This window comes from Mobula birostris, chromosome 27 (assembly GCF_030028105.1).
Source record: "Mobula birostris isolate sMobBir1 chromosome 27, sMobBir1.hap1, whole genome shotgun sequence".
Lineage (NCBI taxonomy): Eukaryota > Metazoa > Chordata > Chondrichthyes > Myliobatiformes > Myliobatidae > Mobula > Mobula birostris.
This window is the reverse complement of record NC_092396.1, coordinates 22,039,138-22,062,509: the sequence shown is the minus strand read 5'-3', so window position 1 is coordinate 22,062,509 and position 23,372 is coordinate 22,039,138. Positions and strand designations below refer to the sequence as shown.

At 46.2% G+C, this 23,372-nt stretch overlaps 1 protein-coding gene across 2 annotated transcripts in view; it reads left to right on the top strand.

Moving 5' to 3' along the window:
- Window positions 1-23,372, top strand: part of c1qtnf12 (C1q and TNF related 12) — an 80,520-nt gene that overhangs the window by 34,804 nt on the left and 22,344 nt on the right. For both annotated transcript variants that reach the window (XM_072244881.1, XM_072244880.1), the window contains 5 exons: window positions 1,817-1,928; window positions 5,090-5,259; window positions 14,906-15,014; window positions 17,956-18,046; window positions 23,097-23,175. In XM_072244881.1, coding sequence (XP_072100982.1) covers window positions 1,817-1,928; window positions 5,090-5,259; window positions 14,906-15,014; window positions 17,956-18,046; window positions 23,097-23,175 — 561 coding nt within the window. The remainder of the gene's footprint in view (window positions 1-1,816; window positions 1,929-5,089; window positions 5,260-14,905; window positions 15,015-17,955; window positions 18,047-23,096; window positions 23,176-23,372) is intronic.

Below are 23,372 nucleotides of genomic sequence, written 5' to 3'. Positions count from 1 at the left end.
GCTTCCTGTATTGCCATGTTGAGGCGAGACTCAAATTGGAGGAACAGCACCTAATTTTCCACTTTGGTAGTGTCTAACCATGATGGCATGAACATTGAGTTCTCTAATTTCCAATAACCACTTCCCTCTGTCCCTTTTTTTTTCCTTCATCGCACCTGCCTCCATCACCTCCACTCACATGTCCATCTGCCCATCACACACTCTTCTTCCCTCTGGATCCCCCGCGACTTCCTTCCTCTTATTCCACGGTCCAGTCTCCATTTCTATCAGATTCCATCGTCTTCAGTCCCCTTGTCATTTACACCAATCACCTCCCAGCTTCTTACATAATTCTCACTCTCCCCCTCCCTCAAATTGCCTATCACTTCCCCCCCTCCCACCTTCCCTCCTCACCTGGATTCACCTCTCACCCATTAGCTCTTGCTCCACTGCCCCCCCACCCCCTTTTATACTGCTTTCTCACCTCTTTCTTTCCAGTCCTAATGCAGGGGCTCAGTCCGAGGCCTAGACTGTCTGTCAGACCTGCCTGAGCTGCTGAGTTCCTCCAGCATTTCGTCTGTGGCTCCAGGTTTCCAGCATCTCCCTTGTGTTTGCTGCAGTGATCTTATATGCTGCCTCTATCAAGGGATCACTGCCACATTAGTGAGTAACATTCTCAGACATAGTTTCTAAGATTGTGAAGATCGGCCCAGTAAATTTGAAAATATGAAGGTGAATATTGTCAATTTAGATTGGTATAGGGACTACTTTAAACCTAATCTGTCTGTTAGAAAACTACTGGAATTGAGTGTGATGCCGGATTTATACACTCCTGATTTAACTTAGACCATAAGACATAGGAGCAGAATTAGGCCATTCAGCCCATCGAGTCTGCTCTGTTGTTCCATCATGGCTGATCCTGGATCCCACTCAACCGCATACACCTGCCTTCTTGCCACATCCTTTTATGCTCTGACCGATCAGGAAACGATCAACTTCCACCTTAAATATACGCACGGACTTGGCCTCCACCGCCGACTATGGCAGAGCATTCCACGGACTTACTACTCTCTGGCTAAAAAAGGTCCTCCTTACCTCTGTTCTAAAGGGTCACCCCTCAATTTTGAGGCTGTGCCCACTAGTTCTGGATACCCCCACCATAGGAAACATCCTCTCCACATCCACCCTATCTAGTCCTTTCAACATTCAGTAGGTTTCAATGAGATCCCCACTCCCCCCATTCTTCTAAATTCCAGTGAGTACAGGCCCAAAGCTGCCAAATGTGCCTCATATGTTAACCCCTTCATTCCCGGAATCATCCTTGTGAACCTCCTCTGGTCTCTCTCCAATGACAACACATCCTTTCTGCAATATGGTGCCCAGAACTGTTGACAATACTCTAAGTGCAGCCTGACTAGTGTTTTATAAAGGCTCAGCATTATCTCCTTGCTTTTATATTCCGTTCCCCTTGAAAAAATGCCAGCATTGCATTTGCCTTCTTTACTACAGACTCACCCTGTAGATTAACCTTCTAGGAGCCTTGCACGAAGGCTCCTAGGTCTCTCTGCACCTCTGATGTTTGAACCTTCTCCCCATTTAGATAATAGTCCGCACTATTGTTCCTTTTACCAGGATGCATTATCATTTAACGTAACTGTGCTGTGCAGTTATTGGCCAGGGTATCAGTCCAGCCTTTCACCCGATCCCAGGAGTCTCTTGCTCAGGGATCAAGTCAGAAGCCCTCAGACACAGACATAGCTAACATTGTTTTTGCTCCCAGAACCTGTACCATCCCACAACAACATTTCTCTTTGTTCCCCCCCCCCCCCCCCACAAGCCGAGCCTCTCCGGCCCCCCCGGACCTCCAGGGCCACCGGGACCCCCCGGGCCAGCGGGGGCTGCCGTCACTCAGGAGATACTGATGCGTGAATTTAAAGCAATGGTACGAGGTAAGCTGTGAATGTGGGGGAGTGGAAGGGAGGCAGGGGCTTGGAGCAGAGTGATCCGTGAGAGAGTGAAGGAGCAGAGGGTTATGAATTTGTCTTGGGACGCCGTCCCGCATTCAGCTCCGGGACTGAAACCTCCAGAGCGGGAACAGAAAACACTCAGCAGGTCAGGCAGCATCTGTGGAGAGAAGAAATAGGGTTCAAGTCAACGCTTATTGTGCACAAGTACAGGTGCAAAAACCTGCTTCAGCTGTCTCACGGGCGTTTAGGTACAGACCGCACAAAGAACATAAACTGTGTATAAATTCAACAATGGGTGACCTGTCATTGGGAACCATCGACCTGAAACATTCTCTCCCTCTACCACTGTGGCCCAACCTGCTGAGTATTTCCTGCACGTCCCATCTTTACTTCAGATGTCAGGAATCTGCGGCGTTTTGCTTTTTGAACCGAATTCCAGGCTGGAGGTGAGGTGGAGGTTCCATACATTGGTGCGTTTTCGACCTACACGGGATGAAGGATGTAATACAGGATGGGTTTAAGAACCTGTCAGAGGGTCTTGGCCCGAAACGTCGGCTGTACTCTTTTCCATAGATGCTGCCTATGGAGGGCTGTGGTCCCAGTGCAGGTCGATGGGACCAGGGAGGGTAAATGGTTTCAGCATTGACTAGATGGGCCGAACTTCTCTATGACTCGAAAATAACAGGTCAACGCTCGCAGGAAAAACTGGTATTGGTATTGGTTAACTATCGTCACACATACCAAGGTGCTGTGAAAAGCTTACCTTGATTAGTTCATTGCACAAAGCATTTAGCTAGGATAAGGTAAAACAGTAACAATGCATGGATCTTGTCCTGAAAGATTTGACAGTTTACCCCCCTCCATTGATGCTGCCTGCCCAGCTGACTACCTCCAGCATTCTGTGTGGGTTGCTCAGACTTGGGAATAATCTCCTCAGTCCACATGGAATAAGCTGGAGAAGTCGTTGGGTAATTATGGCATCACCTGTATATTAGATAAAGAGACTTAAGTATATTTTCCTTTCCAGTTATGAAAGGAATCTATATAATGACAAGTTGGAGCATATTGTGTTTTCAACTGTGTGCTGCCAACGGCAGTGACTCACTCTCCCCATCTGAGAGGAAGCCACAGGCTTCATTCTTGGCACCCTTATAGTTGCAATTGAAACCTGGCTCACAGGCTCGCGTGGGTCTGCACCCAGGTCTTGCTGTTCTGCACCACGGGGCAGGTTTATAAGCTGGCCACTCTGATGGACACCCAAGGGTGATCTTTGAGCTTAAGTTGCTGGCTCAGCCGCCTCTTCAAGTTCTTACTCTCCGCTGAGGCGTTGCAAGGATAACGAGAGGAAGAAAGACATCAGGTGGAAGCCATGATAGATGTGTGTCTGAATTCTGCAGTCCTTGTCCTCACAGCTGAACAAATAGTGCACAAGAGCTCAAGGAAATGGGAGCAGGAGTTGTTCCTTGGACTAGAGTCCCATGCATAGTGGTAAGTCTCAGGGGTTGGTGCTGGGCCCATTGCTGTTTGTCATCCAGATCAACCATTTGGATAAGAATGGTTAATAAGTTTGCAGTTGACACTGAAGTGGGTGATAGAGTGAATAGTGAAGACGGTTATGCTAGGACTGTATTCCTTGACACGTAGCAGACAGTATATCATGATGGGCATCGATAAGGAGCATGCACCTAACTCTTTTCCTAGAGTTGGGGATTGAAGAGCCGGAGGGCATGGGTTTAAGGTGAGAGGAGAACGATTTAATAGGAACCCGAGAGGCAACTTTATTGCATAAAGGGTAGATGGTACTGTATGTGTGATGGTGGGGATGTGAGAACTGGGACCCCAGTGAGCTGGCGGGAATGTGGGAACTGAGATCACAGAGAGTTGGCGGGAATGTGGGGACTGGGATCCCGGTGAGTTGGCGGGAATGTGGGGACTGGGATCCCAGTGAGTTGGTGGGAATGTGGGGGCTGGGATCCCGGTGAGTTGGCGGGAATGTGGGGACTGGGATCCCGGTGAGCTGGCGGGAATGTGGGAACTGAGATCACAGAGAGTTGGCGGGAATGTGGGGACTGGGATCCCGGTGAGTTGGCGGGAATGTGGGGACTTGGATCCCAGTGAGTTGGTGGGAATGTGGGGGCTGGGATCCCGGTGAGTTGGCGGGAATGTGGGAACTGAGATCACAGAGATTTGGCGGGAATGTGGGGACTGGGATCCCGGTGAGTTGGTGGGAATGCGGGAACCGGAATCCCAATGAGCTGCTGAGGAGGTGTTTGAGGCAGGCACGATGACAACTTTTCGAAGACGGCTGGACAGGTACGCGGTTTGGAAAGGTTTAGGAGGATACGGGCCAAACCAGGCAAAGAGGACTAACCTGTATTGTCAGCATGGACTAGTTGGTCTGAAGGATCTGCTTCCATGTTGTAGAACTTGATGACTACAGCATATATGAGTAGGACCACAGGGCCCCTTTGCCTGCCCTGCTGTTCAAAATAATGATAGTTGATCCATGGTGGCCTCAACTCTGCATCTGCACCATTTCTGCATACTCTCTACTCCTCAACCTGTCAAATATTTATCACTAAACACTAATGTTCCAGCTCCCACCCGCCAGGACAGGGAATTCCAGAGGGTACCACCCTTTGTGAGAAGAGATTTCTTCATATCTCCGTTCTAAGTGAATAGCTCCTTATCTTTTAGCTGTCTTCTGAAACAAGTCAATATTATTTTTAAAAACACATTCTTTAAGAACGTGAGGAAAGATGTAACAATGCTATCTGTTTGATCTGTAAGAAGTGAAGTGGGGAAGGGATGCCTCAGCATTGGTCAGATTTCTGGAATGCCCACATTGGTCACATCCTGAGTAATGCCAACCTGAACGTGCAAGTTCAGAACTTAATCCTGCCATTTTATGATGTGCCCATGCTGGCCCTGTGCATTTTCAGCTGCTTGCATTGCTAAATTTCTGTTGTGACCTTTCCACATGAGCAAAGTCTTAAACCAGCGGATGTCACAGGAATGGTCATGAGACATCCCATTGCTTCAAGTGGAGTACTGGATCAAATCAAGAAGCTGTTTAGCATGGTTTGATCCTTTTCTTTTGAAGTAATCCTATAAACCTGAGAATTTTTCTTTGCCTTTCTCAGAAGAAACAGAGAGACGGGCAGCTGTTCTGACTGAAGTGCAGGCACCAACTTCTCTCTCGTTTCACGATGTCCATCCGTACAAAAGAGTAGAGGAAGCTTTTCATTGCAAACTGAAGGGGACAGTTACTGTGGACAAAAGAACTCTGCTGGAGCTTCAGAACTTCCAGGCGGTAAGAAAGCTGAAATTTCTCAGATACCACAAACCTGTCCCCGAATGGCTATATAACAAGAATGAGAAAGTAAAATGTTATTGAGCTAAGAGTTACGTGATAATCAGGAACGCTAGAACTTTGCTGATTGTTGACCTGCCAGATTTTCTGTTTTATTAGGATTAATACCCCAAGGTGCTTTTAATTCCGTGATTTGGGAAGGGCATCCCAATGAGTTAGAAGGGACAGTGCGAATTGGTGTCCCTGTGAGTTGCAAGGGAATGTGAGAACTGAAATCCTGGTCAGTTAAAAAGGAATGTGGGACTGCAATCACAGTGAGTAGGTGGGAATGTGGGTACCTGAATCCCGATGAGTTGGAAGGGAATATGGGAACTGGGATCCCGGTGAGCTGAGAGGGAAGGTGGGAACTGGGATCCCGGTGAGTTGGGAGGGAATGTGGGAACTGGGATCTCGGTGAGTTGGGAGGGAATGTGGGAACTGGGATCCTGGTGAGTTGGGAAGGAATGTGGGAACTGGGATCCTGGTGAGTTGGAAGTGAATGTGGGACTGTGATCCCAGTGAGTTGGAAGGGAATGTGAGAAGTTGGATCTCAGTGGGCTGGAAGGGAATGTGGGACTGGGATCCTGGTGAGTTGACAGGAATGTGGGACTGGGATCCTGGTGGGTTAACAGGAATGTGGGACTGGGATCCTGGTGAGTTAACAGGAATGTGGGACTGGGATCCTGGTGGGTTAACAGGAATGTGGGACTGGCATCCTGGTGAGTTAACAGGAATGTGGGACTGGGATCCTGGTGGGTTAACAGGAATGTGGGACTGGGATCCTGGTGAGTTAACAGAAATGTGGGACTGGGATCCTGGTGAGTTAACAGGAATGTGGGACTGGCATCCTGGTGCGGTGACAGGAATGTGGGACTGGGATCCTGGTCAGGTGACAGGAATGTGGGACTGGGATCCTGGTCAGTTGACAGGAATGTGGGACTGGGATCCTGGTGAGTTGACAGGAATGTGGGACTGGGATCCTGGTGGGTTAACAGGAATGTGGGACTGGGATCCTGGTGGGTTAACAGGAATGTGGGACTGGCATCCTGGTGCGGTGACAGGAATGTGGGACTGGGATCCTGGTCAGGTGACAGGAATGTGGGACTGGGATCCTGGTCAGTTGACAGGAATGTGGGACTGGGATCCTGGTGAGTTGACAGGAATGTGGGACTGGGATCCTGGTGGGTTAACAGGAATGTGGGACTGGGATCCTGGTGGGTTAACAGGAATGTGGGACTGGGATCCTGGTGAGTTGACAGGAATGTGGGACTGGGATCCTGGTGGGTTAACAGGAATGTGGGACTGGGATCCTGGTGGGTTGGCAGGAATGTGGGACTGGGATCCTGGTGGGTTAACAGGAATGTGGGACTGGGATCCTGGTGGGTTGGCAGGAATGTGGGACTGGGATCCTGGTGGGTTGGCAGGAATGTGGGACTGGGATCCTGGTGGGTTAACAGGAATGTGGGACTGGGATCCTGGTGGGTTGACAGGAATGTGGGACTGGGATCCTGGTGGATTAACAGGAATGTGGGACTGGAAGGTTGAAGGTTGACGTGGCATCATTAGCTGTTATGCCCCTTGCCGAATCTTTGGGATTCCTAGAAGTTCAAATATTGGGTTATCAGTTTTATTTGCATATTTGAGAGTTAAGAGAATTGTAAATTCAGTCATCTAGCAGTATTTAAATCTACAATAATAATGTTAACCTATCTGAGCAACTGAACCTGATCTATATGGGCACCTTCACAAAATCCCACAGCCCCCAATGACCCTGTGATTTCAGTCTCTGAGGCTGACGTGAGAGTATCCTTCAGGAGCGCGAACCCACAGAAAGCATCCAGCCCAGACAGGTAGCTGGCTGAATACTAAAGACCTGTGCTGATCAACTAGCTAAAGTGCTCACTGAGATCTACAATCTCTTGCTTTGGCAGTCTGCGGTACCTACTTGTTTCAAGCAGGGTTTAATAACTGGTGCCTAAGAAAAGCGTGGCAACCTGCCTCGATGACTATCGTCCAGCAGCAACTATATCCACTGTCATGAAGTGTTTTGAGAGGTGGGTGATGAAACATCAACTCTTGCCTGAAATGCGACTTGGATCCACTCCAATTTACCTACCGTCACAACAGATACTATCGCATTGGCTTGTCACTCAACCCTACAACATCTGGACAACAAAGGTGCATACATCAGGATGCTCTTCATTGACTACAGTCTGGCATTCAGTACTATCCTCCCCTCAAAACTATCCAATAAGCTTCAAGACCTTGGCCTCGATACCTCCTTGTGCAATTTTGTCATTTGCAGACCCCAGTCAGTTTGGATTAGCAACAATATCTCCTCCACAATCTCCATCAGCACAGGTGCACCACAAGGCTGTGAGCTTAGCCCCTGCTCTACTCGCTTCACAGTAATGGCTGTGTGGCTAAGCACAGCTCCAGTGCCATATTCAAGTTCGCTGACGACACCACTCCCACAGGCAGAAATAAAGATGATGATGAATCAACATATAGAAAGGGAGTTTGAAAATCTGGCTGAGTGGTGCCACAACAACAACCTCTCACTCAATGTCAGCAAGACCTAGGAGCTGATTATTGACTTCAGGAGGAGGAAACTAGAGGCCCATGAGCCAGTTCTGATCCAGGGATCGGAGCTGCAGGGGGTCAGCAATTTTAAATTCCTCGGTGGTATGGTTTTTCCAGTTATGTTATATGGATCAGAATGTTGGACAATATCTAGTAACATGAGGAAACGAATTGAAGCAGCAGAGATGTGGTTTTTGAGGAGGATGGAAAGAATATCATGGATGAAACTAATATCTAATGAGGATGTCATGAACAGAGTAAACACAAAAAGAGAAATAATGTATGAGATCATGAAAAGGCAACGTCACTTCATTGGACATGTGATTAGGAAAGAGGAGTTAGAATGCATGGTAATTATGGGAAAGATCGAAGGGAAGAAAGCAAGAGGAAGGCAAAGACAAATGACGGAGACAGCAGCCAGAGAACTGGAAATGAACACCATTGAATTGATCCACTTGACCGAAAACAGGAGTGTGTGGGCCATGGCAGTCAAAGCTCAATCTGGACACGGCACCTGATGATGATGATGATGATGATGGTGATGATGATGATGATGATGTTATCATTTCAGAAGACATCTCCAGGGCCCAGCATGTAAGTGCCATCACGAAGAAAGCACGACAGCACCTCCATTTCCTTAGGAGTTTGCAAAGATTTGGCATGACCTCTAAAACTTTGACTAACCTCTATAGATGTCTAGTGGAGAGTGTATTATCCGGTTGCATCACAGGCTGGTGTGGAAACACCAATGCCCTTGAACAGAAAAGTCTACAGAATTAGTGGATACGGCCCAGTCCATCACGGGTAAAGCCCTCCCCACCATTGAGCACATCAACACAGAACACTGTCACAGGAAAGCAGCATCCATCATCAAGGACCTCCACCATCCAGGGCATTCTCTCTCTCTACTCACTGCTGCCATAAGGAAAAAGGTACTGGAGCCTCAAGACCCACACCACCAGGCTCAGGAACAGCAATTACCCCTCAACCATCAGGATCCTGAACCAAAGGGGACAACTTCACCCAAGTTTACTTGCCCTATCACTGAACAGTTCCCACTACCTATGGACTCTCCTTCAAGGCCTTTCATCTCATGTCCTAGATATTTATTACTTATTTTTTATTATTATTTCTTCTTTTCTTCTTGGATTTGCACAGTTTGTTGTTTTTTTGCACATGGGTGTTTGCCTGTCCTGTTTGGTTCAGCCTTTCAGTGATTCTATTGTGTTTCTTGTACTTGCTATGCAAGAAAATAAATCTCAGGGTTTATATGGTGACATATATGTACTTTGATAATAAATTAACTTTGAGGTAAGATCCTTGGTCCCAGTTGTCAGTGAATTGTCTCGAGCCACTAGATAACTGAGGCAAAAAAACCTGCTGGCATCATTCATGGGTATGGGCTGCTTTGCACCCAACAGAAATTACGTTGAGTCTCTATATAACTGACTCATTGTTACACACATTATTTCTACAATAGTCAAGGTTTTCCTCCATTCTATCACAGTTTTGGTTGGAATTTCAGTTTTTTTGAAAGCAACATTTCATCGTTACATATTATGGTATATAAAGCAACAATTCACTGGCCACATTATCATCACTAAGCTGTAGAGAGAATTGAAACAGAATTTGAAGCAGGTCGATTTACTGCAGAGATAATACAATGAAAGGAAAAATTTGGGGAAGTACGGCGGGGGGGGCGATGAAATTAAGGGATTAAAGCAGTCAGGTAAGTGATTCCCATGACAATGAATGGAAGTTATAATGATGTTTCACCATGTGAAAGGATTTAGCTGTGTTTGCAAAATCAAGTCAGTTGCGTGGCAGGCTTGTTGTCACTTGGAGCAGTCATCATGTCAAAGAGGAACTTCGGTGGGTATAAAGCAAGCAGCTTTCTATTTGGATATGAGGTGTATGAAATGGTTTCATGTTTTGATGTTAATGAACAGATTATGAAATGAAATGGTATGATAATAACTGTGTTTTACTAGATCATGTTGCATTTTATTGTGAAAAGAAATTCAAATTAATTACACCGTGATGGTCAAGGTAATGAGATCTGCAAAAGCTCTGGTACGAACCTGTCTGCTATTGTCCACAGTCGCTGACGTGATGATCTCCAGCAGTTAGCAAAAGGTATAGCAATGTGTCAAAGCAATTACGATGTCTAGAAAATTACACTGTTGTGGTACTATTGCACATGCAATGTGATATGGTTTTTGTAAAGTAGTGTGTAATTTTCTTCCCACACTCTAATTGGATGCTTAGGGAGACAAGGCAGGCTTGACCAAACAAGAATAAGCACATTTATAAGCAGCTTGCTTTTACTTGTCAATATTGATTGGGGGAACCATACTTACACCAAACACTTTTAAGCTTAAATAAATAATGCAGGTCTGAAAGGAACCCTGTCATTCACTCGTAACCAGGGACTGAGATTTCAGAGGAAATCCAGCCATGCACTGCAGCACAGAGGGTTTTCAGTCGGCCTGCTTTTGTGGCGGGCAGGTGGCAGGTGCCGGAGGGGAGAGATGGGCAGTTACCCTGAGAGGGGGGTGACAGAAGTTGGTCCTCTTGCTGCTGCGGTAGGGCTGAGGGTCAGCACAGCACTCCCGACCAACAGGAGAACAGCTTGCTGGAGAGTTGCATGAATCCCGCGGCAAATAGCCCTGCCCGTTCAGTAGACAAGCGGAATTTGATGTGCACTGCGTTGCCACGGCAACATTGGACGGCGAATGTCCTGAGTGTGACCCAGAATACCTCTCAGCTGAGCCAGGACACGGACTTCTCCCTGCACAGCTACATACACTCGGGTACCTCCTGTACCTGATAAAATGGCCACTGAGTGTGTGTTCGTGGTTTTCTGCTGTTGTACCTCATTTACTTTAAGGTTTGACATGTTGTGAGTTCAGAGATGCCCTTCTGCACACCAGTGTTGTAACACAGGGTTATATGAGTTACCGCCACCTTGAACCACTCTGGCCGTTCTCCTCTGACTTCTCTCATTAACAAGGCGTTTTCGCCCACAGAACTGCCACTCACTGGATGTTTTTTGTTTTGTTTTTCACAACACTCGCTGTAAACTCTAGCAGCTGTTGTGCGTGAAAAATCCCGGGAAATCAGCAGTTTCTGAGATACTCAAACCACCCCATCTGGCACCGACAATCATTCCACGGTCAAAGTCACTGAGGTCACGTTTCTTCCCCATTCTGATGTTTGGCCTGAGCAACATCCGAGCCTCTTGACCATGTCTGTATGCACTGAGATGCCACCACATGATTGGCTGAATAGATATTTGCGTTAACGAGCAGGAGTGCAGGCGTATCTAACGAAGTGGCCACCGAGCGTATGGCCATGCTCACTCTGGCACCCTCTGCTGCTTTGCAGATTGCAGAGTTTTTTGCCCCTCAGCCTCAATGACTTTCGGACCTGAGCTGTCCTTAGGAAACATCACACTTAGCAACCTCATTGCGAAATGATCAGTAGGGGCACCAATGGTGCAGTCGGTGTCGAGCTGCAGAAAGGCAGTAGTCAAAAGCTTCGCTACCCCTCGCACTCACCTTCAGAATCTCCGCTGCCGGGTGTCTTCCCTCCCAGTGAGGCGCAGGATGGAGCTTCCATTGGTTACGCTCCTCCTGAAGCAGCAGGACGAGTGGCAGAGAGTTAGGGATGGAGCAGAGGTGTGCGGTGTGTCGGAGCAGGGACGGAGATGGTGTGTTCTGAGCGGGGATGGCGACGAAAGCTGTGTAACGGACAGGGCGAGGCAGACTGCACAGCACTGCGTCTGCCATAGCTGAGGGTCACAGCAGGTGCTGGGTGTGTGAGTGTGACCGACAGGAGGCCTGCTCTTCCTTTGCGGTTCAGCAGGTCGGAACTGTGACACGGCAGGTAGGGCTGATGTCTCGTGGTTCCATAGACCCAGGTTCGATCCTGGTCTCTGAGGAGAAGGGAGCTTGCACCTTCTCCCTGTAATACACACACATGCTTGAGGTGCTCCCGGTTCATCGCACATCGCAATGACTGCTGATAAGTTAATTGTTGACTGAAAGTTGCCACCTATTGCTCTCTTCTCAAGGAGGTACAAGAGCCTGAAGACTCACACTCAACATTTTAGCAACAGCTTCTTCCCCTCTGGAATCAAATTCCTGAACAGTGCATGAACCATGAACACTGCCTCACTATTTTTCTTTTACACTATTTATTACTTTTTATTGCAATGTTTATTAATTTGCCTATGTCTTTTGCAATGTTCAGTAATTTGTCTATGTCTTGTACAAAACAAATTTCACAACATACTGTGTGCCAGTGATAATAATTCGGATTCTGATTCTGCTGGTAAGGGAATTGTGGAGTGAGAAGTTCAGTGTGACATTTTGACAAATCCCCAAGGAATTAGATGGGCAAATGAAAGAAAAATCTCACTTTTCTTGACTAGTCAGATTCCCCGGAATACTGGGTTTGGATGCCTTTAACGAGGGTTGCAAGTTAGAGGAATGGTCTTATTTGGGGGGGGGGCTCTTTAATCCATTATTGGTCAGCCACTGGGTAAACTGAGCCACACAATTTTGCCCCTGCACTTTCTGCCTGGATGCTGCGTGGCCCCTGGTTCCTCAGTGACCAACTGGACCCTCCGGAAGGGGCTACTGGCTGAGACGGTTTGCTGGAAATTACGGAAGCTCTCTGTAGCCTGCCTGGTGACACCTCCCTGTAGCCAGAGACAACAGCAAGATTCTAACTGCAAGTCAGCAGTTAGAAGTGCGGAGGGACTGCAGGGCATCAGCCAGCTGGGAGCTAGGTTTTTGGATTGAGTTTGAGTTCCTACATGAAGGTAAAGAACTTCAGATGCTGGATATCCAGGACAAAGGAGAAACCAAATGCAGATCAGGTGGTCTGAGCTTCCAGTCACCTGTTCTTGGAATTGCCCATCCCCTTGTGTGAGGGGCAGGTGGCATCTATGGAGGACAATAAATAGTCAACGTTTCGGGCTGAGATCAGCTTTTTGTGCGTGTTGGTCTGGATTTCCAGCATCCGCAGAATCTTTTGTGTTTCTGAAACGTCAACTCTTTTTCTTGTTCCTCTAATCCTGCTTGATCTGTGGAGTGTTCCCAGCATTTTCTGCCTCTGTTCAGTACACAGCAGAACTTTCCCTGAAGGTATTCTGACATATTGATGTAGCTACAAAGAAGGCAAAACAGCAGATATTTTTTCATTAGGAGTTTGAGGACATTTGGTACATCACCAAAAAACACCCACAAATTTCTCCAGTTGTATCGTGGAGAGCATTCTCACTGGCTGCAGCACCGTCTGGTGTGGGGGCGTGGGGAGGTTACTGCACAGGATCAAAATAAGCTGCAGAGAGTGGTAAGCCTAGTCAGCTTCATCATGGGTCCTAGCCTCAAAAAGGCAATGTCCATCATTAAGGACCCCCATCACCCAGGTCATGCTTTGTTCTTATTGCTACCATCAGGAAGGAGGTACAGGAGCTGAAGGCACACACTCAGCGATTCAGGAGCAGCTTCTTCCCCTCTGCCATCCGATTTCTGAATGGACATTGAACCCATGAATACTACCTCACTACTTTTTTATTTCTATTTTGCACTACTTTTTATAGATGCACTATAGAAAGCATTCTTCTAGGGTGCATCATAACCTGGTATGGAAGTTGTCCTGTCCAAGACTGGAAGAAGCTGCAGAAGATTGTGAACACGGTGCAGCACGTCACACAAACCAATCTTCCGTCCTTGGACTCACTTTACACCGCACGCTGTCGGAGCAGTGCTGCCAGGATAATCAAGGACACGACCTACCCAGCCAACAAACTTTTTGTCCCTCTTCCCTCCGGGAGGAGGCTCAGGAGCTTGAAGACTTGTACGGCCAGATTTGGGAACAGCTTCTTTCCAACTGTGATAAGACTGCTGAACGGATCCTGACCCGGATCTGGGCCGTACCCTCCAAATATCCGGACCTGCCTCTCGGTTTTTTTGCACTACTTTACTTCCCATTTTTCTATTTTCTATATATGATTTATAATTTAAATTTTTAATATTTACTATTGATTTGTAATTCAGGGAGCGGGAAGCGCAGAATCAAATATCACTATGATGATTGTACGTTCTAGTATCAATTGTTTGGCGACAATAAAGTATAAAGTATAAAGTACTTGTTTAATTTAACTGTTATTACTGTAATTCACGGTTTTTTCCCTATTATTATATATTGCATTATACTGCAGCTGTATAGTTAACAAATTTCACAACATATGGTGGTGATATTAAACCTGACTCTGATTCTGATAAAAGAGAGAGCTTTTTGAGGTTGTCTGGGATTTAATGACTGAACGCCCTCAGTCTCAGGAAGGGTCATTGCATTCTTTCCATGAAAATATAGTTGCACATTTAGAAGTTATTTATCTGGTGTGTGTTCTTTCGTAAAAGTAAGAAAATGTGTGTGGGTCACCCCCAGGTTAAGGCAGGGCTCCATTCCCATGAACTGTTTTGCGACTCGAACAGATCGCAAGTTGGAACTAGGCCTCGAACCGAGTTCCCACACGGCAGGAGATGATTGCAACCCACAGCAGCCCGCAAATCGATTCCCATCAGTCTACCAAGTGCTTGCTCATACATGCGGAGAGGAGCTCTATAAGTCCGGCACTTGTAACCCGTGGAGGATGTATAAAAATGCAGATAAGAATGCAAACTAATCTTATATTTCAGTTAAAATGCTGAAAGATGCCTCTGCTTTCTCTAGTGTCAAAAGTAAAAGGAAAGCTTGGAAATTGTTATTGGCAAAATAGGAAAAATATTTATAATTCCTTATGGTATATTTTTGTCTGCAATACTAGAGCCGTTAACCTTTCTTCAAATAGATCTGTTCATGCCTCATTAAAAACCAGAGGAAATTTCCAAGATGATGCCAAGCATTTGTTGCTTGTGTCAGGCTCGGTAATTTATAAGTGATGTCTTTTATTTTAACATTGGTTTCACTTGACATCCTTACAAAGCCAGACTGGTTTGTTTTCCTGCAGCCACTTGCAAAAGGAGCATTCCTGAGGGGGTCTGGGATGAATCTGTCCACTGGACGATTTACAGCACCGGTCACTGGCATCTACCAATTTTCTGCCAATGTGCACATTGGTAAGTACCCGCGCAGAGCTCCGCCTGATAATAATTGATGTTTATTGTAGAGAGCAATTGTAAGAAATGAACCTTAAACTGTGCTTGAAAAACAGCCGTGACTCCATCAAGAGCAAGTCATTTGATTGCTGGCTCCTTTGGGAAAGAGAGTAGGTTGGTTATTTATTGCTTGTGTAAGTAGTATTATTGAAGAAAGATCCCAATGAAGAATTACACGAACTGACGATATTCTGCCAATTTTTCTGTGGAATATATTTTAAAAATGTAATGCTGAGGTAAGGCCAAGAATGCTTGGATTGGAACTCTCAGTCCTAATACTGTACAGGAGTGGTCAGAGCATTAAATTGGTAGTCGCTGTGATTTTGTTTTGAAGAGATAGAAGGAAGAAGTGCAAAATATCAGTTTTTCTAACCATTCCAATGACAGTGTATTATTTTAGATTTACTCGCATTTGCTTATCCAAAAGCAAGAAAACCAAAAGTGTATAATAATGCTAAAATAAGATATCCGAATATAGTTACATTATTGTCTGCAATGCAGTGTATAAAAACATGAAAGCTTAAAAATCAATCCTAGCCAAGTTGGCTGGGGCTTTATATTGTGGGTTGAGGAGGGGGTAGAACATGGTGGGAAGGGGAATGAGAACTCTGGCAGTTTAACAAGTTTTGTCATTTTCTTTAAAGGGGGCACTTCTGATATTACCTTCTCCTTGGAGAGCAAGGCTCTACCCCTGCCTGTGATGGGTAACACTCATGTTCCTCCTCCAGGAGGACCACAACCTTGTTGTAGGGATTGGAGGCTTGTGTGCCTGAATGACCCGGAGACTATGCTGGCTGGAGTCAGGGCTTCACGCTTTGGCTCTTGGTAGGGTCACCCATGCCAAACGGGGCAAAGGGTAGGAGCCGGACTAAGTGTGGTACACTAGTCCTCCAGGTTTGGGGGTTCAGTTCTTGGCTTACAACCCTGACTGGTAAAACAAAATTGTTATGGAAACAGCAATGAAGAATCTTTCTGCATCTGAGTGTGACGGTATTCCTGAGTCTCCACCTGGGATCTGCATGACTGACAGGAGTGAAGACCGAGAGGAAGCTACTGACACGATGAAGGAAGCCCTGAACACTGCCAGAGATGGAGGACCTTCATTGCTGCCCTCAACGCCAGCGGTGCAACAGGCAGTTTACAATTCGTGGATCAGTGAGTGCCGTGTGCAATATACCTGGAGGACATTCCTGTCATGGTTGAATAGCTGCCGTTCTGGACAGAGCATGAGATGGGAGTGTGGTGCGTGTAAACGTGTCAGAATCCGAATCCTGCTTATTATCACAGGCATATTTTGTGCAGTCTGTTGTTTTTGTAGCTGGAGTAGAGTGCAAGGTATAGAAAATTACCAGAAGTTACAACAACATATAGGTGGATTAAAGAGGAGAGAAGTGTTTGTGAGTCCGTGCTTTGTTCAGAGATCAGATGGCAGAGGATGAAGAAACTAACTGGAGCCACGCGTGGGGCAGAGTCAGAGGAAGAGCTTTTACACAGGGCGTGGTGGGTGTGTGGAACGTGCTGCCTGTGGTGGTGGTCGAGGCAGATACACTAAGGAAATTTAAGAGACTCTTAGATAGCCACATGGATGAAAAATGAGGGGGGCTAAGAGGAAAGGAGGGTTTAGATTGATCTTAGAGTGGGTTAGGAGGTCAGCACACCACTGTGGGCCAAAGGGCCTGTGTTACACTGTACTGTTTTCTAACCTGTCCTGAAATGTTGGCTGTGGGTCTTCATGCTTGCTTATGGTAGTAATGAGAAGAGGGCAAGTCCCAGGTGGCGAGGGTCCATAATGGCACATGGTCTCATCTTCTGAAGATGTTCTTGCTAGTGGATAGAAATTGCTAGTTGTGAGGTGTGGGAACAGGGTGAGGCTGGCAATGTAGGTGATGGGAACGTGCACTCACTGACCATGACCAGTCATTGAACTTCTTGGGGAACTGTCATCAAAACTTGGGAACTGGGCTCCTGGCATTGTCTTCTGGTCTACCTTTCACCACGGGGCTGGCGGGTCGGCTAGCCATTTACAGACAGCGGGTTTCTCACCACCTCACTGAGGGGACGCACATCATTGGAGATGGCATCACTAGTCGGAGCTTTGGGTTCAAAAGTCAGGAAGTTACGTTGCAGCTGTATAAAACTCCAGTTAGGTGGCATCTGGAGTGCTGCGTGCAGTCTGGTCGCCGGATTCCGTTCCCCTGGCCACTGGCAAATCTGACAGGAGGAAGCTCGGGACGGAGTATCTGTTTCGAGAGCCCGGTGTCGGGCTCGCAGACACTGCGGCCAGTCTGGAGGAGTGGGGCCCCGGTGCTGGGGACGCCGGGCTGGGAGAGGACACTTGAGTCTGCTTCCCTTGCCCTTCCCGTGAACTTGAATTCTGCAGGCAGCACGGGCGATGTTTTCCCAGAGCTGAAGGTAGCCCAAGTCTCCGCAGTGGGTAGGGGGCGAGAGCCTACTGCCGCCTGCGCACTGTGTTTTGTGCACAGTGCGGAGGCGACTTCCTTCAGTGCTCGGAGGAACAGGTACCAGGTACATTCCTCCAGGGAGGGGGTTACCAGCACCAAGCCCCTCCCCACGCTATTATTCTCTGATGCTGAGGCATTCTGATAGAGATCTTGCTGCAGACATTACGGAGACACCGCCATATAGAATCCTTTAGACAATGTTAATGAAAAATAATTACAGTACAGCAGACTCGCAGTCTCTCACTGAAAGCTCAGATCAGGCAGGCATTTTGTTTACATCGTGACTTCTTAAGCAAACTGAAAATATGTCGCTCTTCAAACTCTCTTGCTCCCTTTTCACTAACAGGAGCGGAAGTCAAGGCAATGCCTGAATTTTAACAACGTGGACAGCTCAGTGTGATCGGTGTTGCCTAACGAGTTTCTCACTCCGCTCCCCGTAGATCACAGTGAAATGAAGAGCAAAGGTCCCCTCCGGCCAAGAGATAACGTGCGGGTTCTCATCTGCATTGAATCGCTCTGCCAAGGGAATACGTAAGAGCACAAATTATATTTGAACTTATTCAGCAGATAACTGAGGTACTAAATTACTCTGAGGTACTAATTACTAAATGGGAAATATCTATCCAGGCAGACTTAAAGGCTACTTTTGTGGAAAATTTAGGTATCACATTGTAGGATTATAGCAACTAAAATAGGAAAATCTATTCTATATCGTTAATATCTTCAGTGGCCCCTAATGGCACCAAGAGTATGGGGAGAAGGCAGGGGAGTAGGGGTGAGTGGAAGAATTGGATCAGCCCATGATTGAATGGCGGGGCAGACTCGATGGGCTGAATGGCCTACTTCTGCTCCTATATCTTGTGGTTTCATGACACTGAGGTTTCACTTCCGTCTTTGAGCCCACCTCTTTGGCAAAAATTCCACACCCCACACAAGGATGATCCCTTCACCCATCTTCAACTCGCTCCCCTTCTTGGACACCCTACTCTGGTTCTCTGCCCGCTCTGGGTCTTTTCACCTTGAATTGCTGTTGAGGCATCAACCATGTCAAAAAATTTGTGTGTGTCACTTGCTACAATAACTTGCTGGTTACAGTGACTACACCAGCATCCTGCCCAGTGGTTCGCCTGTTCACATAAACTTTTTGAAGGATTAACATTAAAATGTTATTGTTACTTAACATAGACAAATGATTTTCATACACTGCAGAAGTTTGGGACTTCTCGACTTTCATTTGCTTTGCACCCTGGTGCGTTTGAAAATAGGTAAAGATTAAATTTAAAAGATACAGTGAAATGCATTGTTTGTGTCATCGTTTGCAATGTCTCTCTGAACTTCCAGCACCAATATAGCATGCCCACAACTTACTAACCCTAACTGGTCCATCTTTTTGGAAAGTCGGAGAAGGAAACCAAAGCACTCGGAGGAAATAATGCACTGAATGATCTAAATCTTAATCTTATTACCCCAGGTAGTTTAGTTCAAATTCTGTGCTGAGTGCATTTTCATTAGCGCTGAAATCCAGTGTAATTGATTGTTAAATGGACCAGATTTGGAGACTGTTGCACTAACTTCTAAGGCAGGTTCAGTCCTGCTCCTGTTTCTTATGGTCTTTAGTCAGCTGTACATCACAACTTGATCATTAACCTGCCAGCTTAAGCCAACAAAGAGGTGAGAACATCTTCTTCTGAAGGGGCAGGGAGGAAAATGAATGCTCTCTTCACGGAGCGAGCATTGCCATAAAGAATGATCTGGTGTTCTGGTGATCCCTTTGGTGGAATTATTGCTACAGAACCAGTGAAGGCACCCCCGAACTCTGGATGTTAACGAATCTGTGACCCCCACCCCCCAATCCCAGAGGGAGACAAACTGATCATCCTGGGTGAGATTATGTGCAAAAGTGTTTTTTATGAACAATAAATAAGTCCATTTTTATGAGGATTAATGAAGTGTTCTGTAGAATTCTACTCTCCGGCTCCTGCCATAGAAAAACAATGAAAGTTGGCATCTACACTGCATCTTTGCTGTTTTCTGTAATTCCCCCAGCTCATTCTGCTTTAAGATATTTTTCCATTCCAAGTTAACTGGGAATAGGTCATCCATTAAATCTAATCCTGGGGCCACAAGTAATTTATTCATCAGCCACAAACCAATATTGTTCCTGTATTCAAGCCTCTAAATAATTCCCAACATGTTGACTGGTATTTCTTGGTCTGTGATGGCTGCTGCACTCAGAAATGTGAAGTTAAAAAAAAACTACAGACACTAGAAACCGGAAATAAAATCAGAAATGCTCAGCAGGTCAGGCCGGAAAAATAAGAGCCAACATCTCAATGATTCTTCATCGGAATCCAGGGCATAAATAGGGTTAAAAAGTAGGAATCTTTTCCCCATAAAACAGAAGGACAAGTTTAGGGCCAGGGGTAAACAATTTAGAGGGGATCTGAGGAAGAACCTTTTTAAATGGTTCAACTTAATATTGGAGAATGTATACAGTATACAACCTGAAATTCTTACTCCTCACAGACATCCATGGAACAAAGAACGAATGTTAGTGAAATCAGAACCCTAAAGCCCCCCTCCCCCTCCCACATACAAGCAGCATCAGAAGAATCGACCCTCCCCCACCCCTTCCCCCCACTTGCTCCAGCAGAAACATCAACCTCCCCCCCACCTCACCATGCAAGCAATAGCAAAAGCCCCCAAAGAGACCTATGGTCAGAATCTGGAGGCACTGCCTGCATGGGTGCTTGTGACAGGTACTCTCACAGCATTTAAGTAGTATCAAGAGAACACTTAATCACTAAGGCAGAGAAAGTTATGGATTCAAGTATTTTTAAATGGGATTTGTATAGATGGTTACCATAGTCACAGTGGGCCGAAGGCCTTTGTTGATGCTGTATGACTCTATGAATGATGAAGGGTCAGCAGCTTGAAACATTAAATCCATTTCCCTCACTATAGATGCTGACTGACCTACTGAATACTTACTTTGGGCACTTACTGTTTCGGTTCAAGTTGTGTTTTGTTTAAAATTGTGTTTTTGGTTCACGTCGTGTTGGGCACGTGGCCAAGTGGTTAATGCGTACGTCTAGTTACCTCAAGGTCACTAGTTCGAGCCTCAGCTGTGGCAGCGTGTTTGTGCCCTTGAGCAAGGCACTTAACCACACATTGCTCTAGTCTGTGCGGGGAGTGGCGCTCCACACAGACTTCCAATCTGCGCCTTGTAAGGCATGAAAATGCCCGACGCAGGCCTCTCATGGTCTGAGTCAACATTCCCCCTTTGTTTAAAAACAGCTGGGCTTCTCCATACTGTTCAGACAGCCAAAAAAAAATCCCTGTAGCTTTGTGTTGGGTCAAGCATTTGTATTGTGGACTGGCTGTTCACCGTCTTCATGCATTGAAAGGTGCATCCACCAGCAAAAATTACACCTTTTATTTTTGTTATTGGGAGCAACTAAAGCATGCGTGGTGATTTCCAGTAAGCTGACTCACTTGTGGTAAGAAATGGGGGCCTGGTGATAGAAGCCAAAAATGAAGGAGTCATAAGTTCCAAGACTTTAGTCGATCATGCAGCCCAATGGCCCTGGAATTTGAGGATGCTTTATCCTTTGTCTGAGACGCTAGACATAGCTGCTTTGCCAGGCAGTAAAACCACTGAGGCTGCTTCTGAGGTTTTCCAGCCAACATTCCTCCCCGACCGTCGCTACCAGAAGCTGACAGTTTCTTGTTGCAATATTGCACAGTGGCTGAGGAGCTTGCCTTCAGAGGCAGTGCTTCAAAGCAACCCGTTGACTAGGCTCTTCAGCATAATGTGCAGAGTGTAACTGAATATCTCCTAATCTTTCTGCTGATCCAGTCTGCCTCAGAATGATCAACCTTACCCATACTATCAAGCTCAGTAGGAAAACAGCAATTTGTATAGGCCACCTCTTCCCAAAAAATCTCCCATCGGTCTAGTGCTTTTAGAGAAAGCACTTGCATCAATATGGCATCTTCAGTGATTTGAAGATACACTGAAAGGGTTTATAGACAATGAACTATATGGTCATATTGAGAAGAGATCAAAACATTCAATTGCTTTTAGCTCCTGTCCTCAACTAAGGGAATTCCATTTTCAGTCATCCCATCTCATTTTCAGTAGAAACACAAGAAAGTCTGCAGGTGCTGGAAATCCAAAGCAACACACACAAAATGCTGGAGGAACTCAGCAGGTCAGGTGTCATCTATGGAAATGAATAAACAGTTGATGTTTTGGGCCGAGACCCTTCTTCAGGACGGAGAAGGAATGGGGAAGATGCCAGAACAAAAGGGTGGGAGGAGGGGAAGGAGGCGAGCTGGAAGGTGATAGGTGAAGCCAGGTGGGTGGAAAAGGTCAAGGGCTGGAGAGGAAGGAGTCTGACAGGAGAGGAGAGTGGGCCATAGGAGAAAGGGAAGGAGGTGGGGATTCAAGGGGAATTATAGGCAGGTGAGAAGAGGAAAAAAGAGAGTGGGAAACAGAGGAAGGGAGGGGGTGAAATTTATTTACAGGAAAGAGAAGATGATATTCATGCCATCAGGCTGGAGGCTAACCAGATGGAATATAAGGTGTTGTTCCTCCACCCTGAGGGTGGCCTCATCTTGGCGCAAGAGGAGGCCATGGACCGACATGTCAGAACAGGAATGGGAATCGGAATTAAAACGTTTGGCTACCGGGAAATCCTGCACATATTGAGTATGTACACTGTACTTGTCCATATGTGTACACTTATATAGAAGTATGTTCAAACTCTGAACTCCAATCATTGTCCACTTGTTCCATGAGACAAAGAAGAGATGGGGCCTTGCGCTTAACATCTGCAAGTCCAAGATCCTCTACCAAGCTGGCCCCGTTGCACAACATTACTCCCCAACAATAAAGCTCTATCGGCCACTCCCCGTATCTCAGGAGACTCTTGAGGAAGGCAGACATTGGTAGCCCACTCCTCCTCCTATTTCTCGTGTCCTGATTTCACTGGTACATTTTAGCCACATGTTTGTTGTGATCAGCAAGAAAGAGCCAAGATAGTCCATCACAGGCAAGAAAAACTAAATTCCTCCAGTTTCTTCCAAAGATGTACGGGTTAGGAGGTTAATTGGTCACATGAGTGTCAATGATTTGTGCAGGCTCGTTGGTCCGGAAGTTCCTGCTGCCACACAGCATCTCTAAATAAAAATAAAAACAGAATATTCTGACTGACATTTATGTTGATCTTGGCTACAAATAAAAATTGAGTTTCTATGATTTTTTTATGTTGAGTATTAGAAGCCTATCTGAGTGATCTTTATTGTGCCTGCAGAGGCTGCCATTTTGGGGATGATAGCTGAAAAATGGGATTAGTTAGTTTACATTGTTTCTTCCCTCATTATTTCCATTATATTTATTCCCTTTCAGATTAATCTATTCTGCAGATTTTCCCACACATGGGAAATATTATATTTTCAAACACAGGGCATTTGTTTATTATTAGTTGGTGCTATCATTATAGGCTCTAATTACTTCAGTCTGCCGCCAGTTGATAGCATCCTGAGGTGACCTTTTACCTTTTTGTTTCACTTGCAGTTCCCTTGAAGTTATAGCTGGTCTGGAGAGCAACAGCAAAATATTCACAGTCTATGTGCATGGGTTACTTCAGTTACAGGTTAGTCTGCACCAACCTCACAGCGTGGTCTCCACGGGCTGCAGGACAATGATTCCGCTCCTGGAAGCCGACATCACGTTAGGTCAAGAACTCTCCTTTCCCCTTCAATGAGGCTTTGCCTCTGAGGCGACCACAGCTTTGTCATTGGGTTCGGAGGTTTGCGTGCCTCAATGTGACCCCGAGAGCGATGCTGCCTG